The sequence below is a fragment of the Cebidichthys violaceus genome, unplaced genomic scaffold (assembly GCF_023349555.1).
Source record: "Cebidichthys violaceus isolate CVI_PGR_0920_01 unplaced genomic scaffold, fCebVio1.0.p SCAF_15, whole genome shotgun sequence".
NCBI classification, from domain to species: domain Eukaryota; kingdom Metazoa; phylum Chordata; class Actinopteri; order Perciformes; family Stichaeidae; genus Cebidichthys; species Cebidichthys violaceus.
Genome location: NW_027176318.1, coordinates 13,890,341 through 13,898,843, shown reverse-complemented (window position 1 = coordinate 13,898,843; position 8,503 = coordinate 13,890,341). Strand labels below are relative to the sequence as shown.

At 39.2% G+C, this 8,503-nt stretch overlaps 1 protein-coding gene across 2 annotated transcripts in view; it reads left to right on the top strand.

The window, feature by feature from the left end:
- Positions 1-4,259, top strand: part of ezh2 (enhancer of zeste 2 polycomb repressive complex 2 subunit) — a 10,552-nt gene extending 6,293 nt beyond the window's left edge. For both annotated transcript variants that reach the window (XM_068710210.1, XM_068710209.1), the window contains 9 exons: positions 112-278; positions 538-673; positions 958-1,083; positions 1,185-1,363; positions 2,037-2,132; positions 2,552-2,633; positions 2,850-2,930; positions 3,010-3,094; positions 3,864-4,259. In XM_068710210.1, the coding sequence (XP_068566311.1) occupies positions 112-278; positions 538-673; positions 958-1,083; positions 1,185-1,363; positions 2,037-2,132; positions 2,552-2,633; positions 2,850-2,930; positions 3,010-3,094; positions 3,864-3,924 (1,013 nt within the window). In that variant the 3' untranslated portion in view covers positions 3,925-4,259. The remainder of the gene's footprint in view (positions 1-111; positions 279-537; positions 674-957; positions 1,084-1,184; positions 1,364-2,036; positions 2,133-2,551; positions 2,634-2,849; positions 2,931-3,009; positions 3,095-3,863) is intronic.
- The last annotated feature ends 4,244 nt before the right edge of the window (positions 4,260-8,503 follow it).

Genomic DNA, 8,503 nt, shown 5'->3' with positions numbered 1-8,503 from the left:
AATATATGCAAAACTTTAATAAAAACATTTAGTCCCGGAGGTTCTCAGAAGGTTCTTGGTCCTCTGGGGGGAAACCTTCCCGCCCTAAGTGCTTGTGTTTTGTGTGCACAGAGGGAAACTCTCGGTGTCAGACTCCGGTGAAGATGAAGCTGATCGGCGAGGCTGAAGCGGTGGAGTGGAGCGGGGCCGAGGCGTCGCTCTTCAGGGTTCTCATCGGGACGTACTACGACAACTTCTGCGCCATCGCACGGCTCATCGGCACAAAGACCTGCAGACAGGTGAGCCGTCAGAGACGTCTAGTTAGCAGCGTATTGTTTCTGTTTTTAGGGTTTTAGTTCACAATATAATAGTTCACAAGTTGGTCTGAACACGGGGGGGGGGGGGGATGATAATATTCATGATGCACAAACTTATTTTAAAGAAGTGTTAAAGCTCTCACCTGCCAAACCGACTCGGTAACTTCTTTAGAAGATTCGATTTTTTTTTCCTAAAATTAAAAACATGGAGTTTAGAACGTTGTCTCGGCCGTTCCTGCAGGTCTACGAGTTCAGGGTCAAGGAGTCGAGCATCATCGCTCGGGCTCCCGCCGAAGACGAGGACACGCCGCCCAGAAAGAAGAAGAGGAAACACAGACTGTGGGCCACCCACTGCAGGAAGATCCAGCTGAAGAAAGGTCAGAGGTCCCGTCAACGCTAGCGTTTACTAAAGGAAACCGTTTATTAATGCGATGGTAGAAGAACTGTGAGGCTTTAATCCTCGTTTCATGTCACAGAAAACGGTTGAAATAGTTGAGATGTTTGACTCAAGATGTCGGCATCCACGTGGCTGAAAAACCTGGAAAAACTCCAAAGTTGATCACGCCCACAGAGAAACAAACAGGCAGACGAATGAGTCGTTAAAGCTGCAGGAAACTCTTCAGGCGAAACCTCCGGTTTAAACCTCTGCACCTCTTTACAGATGGCTCGTCCAATCACGTGTATAACTACCAGCCATGTGACCACCCGCGGCAGCCCTGTGACTCCTCGTGTCCCTGCGTCACGGCTCAGAACTTCTGCGAGAAGTTTTGCCAGTGCAGCTCCGAGTGTAAGAACACACACACACACACACACACAAGCACACACACCTACCTCACAGCTTTCTTTATTCCTGCAGTGACTTGAGTTAACGTTGCTCTTCTTCCACAGGTCAGAACCGTTTCCCGGGGTGCCGGTGCAAAGCTCAGTGCAACACCAAGCAGTGTCCTTGCTACCTGGCGGTGAGGGAGTGTGACCCAGACCTCTGCCTGACATGCGGCGCCGGAGACAACTGGGACAGCAAGAACGTGTCCTGCAAGAACTGCTCCATCCAGAGAGGCGCCAAGAAGGTTTTTACTTCAAAATTCACTTTTTACTGTCGCAAAATATCCAACAAATACACGCCACCGTTTAAAAGTGTAGGAACTGCTGTTAGATTGATGTTTTTCTTCTTTCCTTCAATAATAACTATTTAAAAATAGTATAATTCAGACACCAAATGTTTTGTTTACATCAGAAATAGTTTTGGCCCCTAAAGAAGTCCCCATGTTCAGCTTATATTCCAATAGTGCTTTAGACTAACTATTGTTAACTATTTCTATTGTGAAGTTTGAAGAAGAGGCTGCTAAAGCAACGTGTTGCCTGTTAATTCCAGCTGCTTTTATTGTGAAACTGAAACAGGAAGCTGTTTTAAATCTCAGCTTCCTGTTTCTTTACCAACGAATGATGATTTTTTTCTCCTCTTATCCAACTGTGTTTTGTTCTCTATGTACTAAACTAAAAATCTGTTAGTAAAGAGACTTTCTACAAAATAAAAGCATCAATTACGCATTACTTACTTTTTTTTTTTAATTAATAAAATTGCTGATCACGTTCATTGGAAAGTCAATTTTTTTCTTTAAGTCTATTTTTAACATACATATATCTTAATATGCAGAAGAGCACGTTCCTTTCAACGGTAGTGTTTTATTGTTAATTCATCTGAAGCTCAAACACCTCCTGATGTTCCTCTCTGTCTCTCAGCACCTGCTGCTGGCCCCGTCAGACGTGGCCGGTTGGGGAATCTTCATCAAAGAGCCGGTCCAGAAAAACGAGTTCATCTCAGAGTACTGTGGAGAGGTAGTGTGTGTGTGTGTGTGTGTGTGTGTGTGTGTGTGTGTGTGTGTGTGTGTGTGTGTGTGTGTGCGTGTGTGTCTGTGTCTGTGTCTGTGTGTGTGTGTGTGTGTGTGTGTGTGTGTGCGTGTGCGTGTGTGTGTGTGGTCGACTGGCCTGGTTGGTGGAGAAGCTTTACATTCATCAGTTTAACCTGTAGAGACGTACCATTTTTCTCTAAACAATTACTCATCTTTTTAGCTGCATTTTTTGAGAATGAGATGGGGGAAAAAAGTCCCAATTATATTCTATTGATGGGAAAACCCTTCAGTAGTTTATTGAATTAAATGAGCCCCACAGTGTGATGCAGCAAAGAAAGTTTAAAATAAATGTTAATAAAAAGTGTTAAAATTAAAATGTGTAATCGACCTCCTTCGTGTTTGCAGATCATCTCTCAGGATGAAGCCGACCGCAGAGGGAAAGTCTACGACAAATACATGTGCAGCTTCCTGTTCAACCTCAACAACGGTATGACACACACACACACACACACACACACACACACACACACACACACACACACACACACACACACGCGCGCGCAGCTTCACAGCCTGATTTAAGAATGAAAGCTTTTCACATCTGGTTTTCTTTGAAGGAAAGCTTTAACATTGTGTGTGTGTGTGTGTGTGTGTGTGTGTGTGTGTGTGTGTGTGTGTGTGTCTCTCTCTCTTTTCTCTACAGACTTTGTCGTTGATGCCACGAGGAAAGGCAACAAGATCCGCTTTGCCAACCACTCTGTGAATCCCAACTGCTATGCAAAAGGTGAGCGGATGAGCTGCAGCACAACCAATGTTAACGACGGTCGCGGCTGAGCTTCTGCTGACTCGTCTGTTCTCTTTAGTGATGATGGTGAACGGGGATCACAGGATAGGAATCTTTGCTAAGAGAGCCATCCAGACCGGAGAGGAGCTCTTCTTTGACTACAGGTCGGTGATCCACTCTGATTTTGTTTCTGACAATTTATTGACAAAAAAGATTAACGGGGAAGAAAATAGTTACGTTGCTCTCCTTAATTTCAGCGGCTGTGATTATTATTACTATTAATATTATTATTTAAAACAGAATCCAAGTTTAATAAATATTTTATTTAATGCATGTAGTGCTCCAAGTAACTATTATTTTTATTTTATTAAAAGGAACACCAGATGTACAGAAACATATAAATGTAAAATGATTCTCACTCCAGATTTTCGGTATTTTATTTCCAGATTAAACATTTTTTTTAAATGAATAAAATAAAATATCAGTGAAGGTAACAACAAATATAAGATGCATCCTAATATATCTAATCGTTATTTTAGTTATAGATTAACCAAAATCCAAAGATATAAAACCGAAAAAAGCAGAACGTTTTAATATCTGAGAACATTTTTAAATTGCAAATTTTCTGTTATTTTCCGCTTGAAAAAAAATGACAAACTATTAATCGATGAACACATTTGTTGCTAATTAATTTCCTTTTTAACTGATTCATCAAGTTTCATTCACAGTTTTTGCCCTCGGCTTCGTTCGTACTAACGCAGCTCAACTTTAAGCTGCCTTTTGTAGAAAGAAAGTGAAAATGTGATTCTGTAATATTAGTGTTTTTAAGCTCAGATTTTGCTCTTTTGATGCATACGGTGGTCTGTATACAGCACAGTGTTTATCTTCAAGTAATTTCAGGCAACAATTAAAATAACTGAGTGTGTGTTGCAGGTACAGCCAGGCCGACGCTCTGAAGTACGTGGGCATCGAGCGAGAGCTGGAGATCGCCTGACTCGGACTTCTACCTCCTGTGGAACAACAACAACAACAACAACAACAAAGGCCTTACACTCAAACACAAAACAAACACACGTCACTTCAGGAAATTCAGACGACATCGTCAAAACGCTAGAAAGCTTCAGGAAACCTGGGAATATTTGAAGCGGAAACTTTTGATGCTGTGTTTTCTTTTCTTCTTTCTTTTTTTGCCACCTAAGTTAAAACAAAAAACTTTTCATATCTGATTTTTCTTCTTCTTCTGTGAACAAATCTTCTTAGATCTCCGACAAACTGACTCTCTTTTTAAATAACTCAAGCTTCAGGGACCAACACCCCCCCCCCCCCCCCCCCCCCCCCCCCCCCCATGTTGTGTTTTTATACGGTGTGAACTGAACCAGCCAAACACTGAGTGCCACATCGCCGTCTGTCTGTAGAGCAGGAGGTCCATCACAAAGCAGCCTCGCTCCAGATCCAGATGTTTCACTACGTTCAGGTTATTGAGGAAGTTCATCAGCGACAATCACGATCGTTGATCATCGATGTAACGTCAAGCTGGTTCCGAGGGTCTCCTGTCGTATACAGACTGACTATTCTTTGGTTTTTGACTGTTGTTTGTACAAAATAATACATTTAAAAAACGTTGTCTTTAGATGAGGCTTGAAACTAATTATGTCTTTGGTTAATCAGTTAATTATTTGACCAATAAAAGATCCAGATTATTTTTGTTTGATAATTTATACATTTTTAAAGTAATTTATCAGATCTTTATATCTCCAAAATGAAGATGTTGTTCCTTAATCAAAGTTGTTTCAGAAAACAAATTTCAGTCTCTGAAACTTTAACGTTTTTGTTCACCCTCATGCTTTCATATTTAAAGATATTTAGATATCTTTAAATATCTAAAACATCTCTAAAAGGATGTGAAAAAGGACATCAGAACATCTTCAAATGTCGAGTTTTGTTCGACCAACAGTCCAAAACTCCACAGTGGGGGAAAAAACGATTTTGAGAAGTTGGAACCAGAAAGTTTCTGCTGTTTTCTTTTTGCTCTATTAATCAATTATCAAATCAGTTTGTGGGAGAAAAAAAGGAAATTAGAAGCTTTAATTTAGTAGAACTCACGATGCCCTCAGTCATGACGTGACAGGAAGTCGTCATCATCATCATCATCCTTTCACTGTAAGAGCACCAGCAAACATATCCGGTCTCAGACACACTTCTAGAGCTGGATGTTTAACGTTGAATAAACTCGTTTCTGTTTTCTGGAGACGACTCTGCTTTTGTGACGCCGCCGCTGCTGCTTCAGGTGCTAATGAGAAAACCCGAAACCAGCACTACTTCACCACTTTTCTTCTTTTTTTTTTTAACCAAACTCAACCAAAACACACGGATACAAATGAAGGTTTTCATTCATGTTCTGCTGTCTCCCCCAAGTTTTCCCAGCAGCACTCTGCTCTACTCGCACCGACTCTCACATATTATTTTCATTATCAATCTATCGGTTTATTTTAAGCTCAGAGAGCTGAAGTTCGTGTTATTTTGTCCAAACAAATGGCCTGAAACACAATTCTTTTTAATTATGTAAAACTCAGAAAAGCAGCAAATCTTCACATTTGATGAGCCCAAAAATAAAGTTGTTGGCAGTTCATTTTCTATCTACATTAAATTAACCTCTCTTAATTGGCAGTTAATAAAAAGCCGTTGAGCTGTCAATTTCTTTATTTTTTCTTTCTGCCACACTCGTTCCTCTAAAATAACTCGTAATAATTAATAATAAAAATAAGTGAGTTTCCTGATGAGAGTACGAGTGGAGCGCAGTGATACAGTGACGGGAAAAACCTAAATGTTAAATAGTCGTGATGTGTTTTGTAGATGTGTCTCTGCTGTCTGTCTGTCTCTCTCTCTCTGTTTCTCTCTCTCTCTCTGTTTCTCTCTCTCTCTGCTGTCTGAACCTCACTGTCTCTCTCTCTCTCTCTCTCTGCTGTCTGTCTGTCTCTCTCTCTGCTGTCTGAACCTCACTGTCTCTCTCTCTCTGCTGTCTGTCTCTCTCTCTCTCTGCTGTCTGAACCTCACTGTCTCTCTCTCTCTCTGCTGTCTGTCTGTCTCTCTCTCTCTCTCTTTGCTGTCTGAACCTCACTGTCTCTCTCTCTCTCTGCTGTGCCTTGAATCCTGAACAGAACACTCAACAGTCTGATTTTTAAACTTTCTGCATGATGGTTTTTGTCACAGAGGATCCTCTGTCCCCTCACTGCCTCCTCCTTGTGATGTCCAATCAGTATAAATAGAATCTGAATAGTTCTTTTTCCTCTTGTTGAATAAGCCTTTTTTTATTAATAACGTACCAACAATCACACTTTAGACTTTCTCTTTTTCTCTGATGTGAATTCTGGTGCTCAGAAGAAGTCTTTCTGTCCGATGTGAAGCAATACCAGCCTCTTCTTCTTCGACTCTTACACCTGTGATTTATTACAAGCTTCACAGAGACATGGACGTCTCATGGTGCTGTGATAGTCTGTAGTTTTTCGGATGAAAGACTCTGAAACCTGGTGCTTCTCTCTCTCTCTCTCTCTCTCTCTCTCTCTCTCTCTCTCTCTCTCTCTCGGGGGGGTTTCCTACACAAGTACTGAAGGGTTTTTTTTTTTTTGGAAAATCAAGTCCGGAGAAACGGGATTTAGTGACATTCATGTGCATGAAAAATGGGGAAACCGACGATTTTCTGACCACAATCTGGTGAAATGTGTAGGAACCCTTTTGTTTGTTTTTTATATAAATGTTCAAGATTATGACTCAAACGAGCTCACATGTCCTCAGTGTTGAAGCATTTATTTTGGGTGTGATTTGCATTTTAAAAGATTAAAGAACCAGTGATTTATCCCAAAAAACTAAACAAACTCCACAGCAGCTGCTCTCATTGATTTTTAAATATGTCGCTCAGTGAAATCAGCTCCTGTGGAGTTCTGATTTAACTAAAACCAGCCACTTTCAAAAGGTTTGTTTGTCTGTACATTTGAGGGCTGGGTAACAAAAACAATACCTCTGAAGTATTTACATGTTTCTGAAAGTGTTTGAACAATTAATGTTGAGGGGAAAAAAGCTTAAATGTCAAAAATAGACGTTGATTCGGTTGATAAAGCCGTTGTTACCCGGCGCTTGTTGAACTCTAAACTGCAGGTTATGAAACTTTTCACTCTTCTTCTTCTTTCTTCTTCTTCTTCTTCTTCTTCTTCTTCTTCTTCTTCTTGTCAAACAAGGACCACTTTCTTTCCTCCGATGACACAGGTGCTGATTTTTGTAATGTTTACAGGGATTTTGTGGTTCAAAGTGATGCAGATTAAAATATTATAAATGGATGTTTTCTACTCTTTGTTTTGATTTAAACAAAAACATCTGGTTTGACTCTGACACTGACTCTGAAGTGAGTAGTAACTGCTTTAGGGAGTTTTTGGGGAGTAACATTTAAAACTCTTTTAAGACTGTTCAGCTTTTATTGGTTTTGTATTTTTTGGTTAATTAATATGCAGCAAAAATACAGTAATCGATTTAAACACGGTGTTCGGAGGTAGTAAAAATTAATGAATGAATTTAGAGTAATTTTAACTATTAAAATCATAGTTAATATCAATTTCACACAAATGTCTAAAAGGATAAACTAATGAAGTGATGACATTTTGATCTTCAATATTTTTATGATACTATACTATGACGTTTTTCGAAAGTCATAGTATAGTATGTCGAAAAATGAAAAACAGTCATAGTATAGCATGTCGAAAAAAAGAAAAAAACAGTCATAGTATAGCATGTCAAAAAAAGGAAAAAATAGGCACGCATGTCTAAAAAAAGTCAATATCTATAAACAAGCGTAATTTTGGGGTTAAGTGTCTTGCTCAAGGACACATTGACATGAGACTAGTGGAGCAGGAGCCAGGGATCGAACTGCCGACCCTCTGACTGAAAGGCGGGCCTGCTCTCCACTTAGCCACAGTCACTAGTTGATAATGACTGGCATAGTATGTCTGAAAACAGTCATAGTATAGCATGTCGAAAAAAAGTCAATATCTATATGATGTAAAAAATCAGTATCTTTACACAGTAGGCAAAGCAACAGGAGAAATTATGGGGTTAAGTGTCTTACCCAAGGACACATTGACATGAGACTAGTGGAGAAGGATGTCTAAAAACAGTCATAGTATAGCATGTCGAAAAATGAAAATAAGTCATAGTATAACATGTCGAAAAATTTAAATAAAAGTCATAGTATAGTATGTCGAAAAATGAAAAAACAGTCATAGTATAGCATGTCGAAAAATGAATATAAAAGTCATAGTATAACATGTCGAAAAATTTAAATAAGTCATAGTATAGTATGTTGAAAAATGAAAAAAAGTCATAGTATAGCATGTCGAAAAATGAAAATAAGTCATAGTATAGCATGTTGAAAAGTCATAAAAGTAAATGTCAAAAAATGAAAATAAAAATCATAGTATAGTATGTCAAAAAAAGTCATGAAAAAGATTGCTTAGTATGTGATAGTTTAAAAGTTAAAAGCAACAAAAAAAGGTTATTGTATATTTTCCAAAAAATGTAAAAGCCAT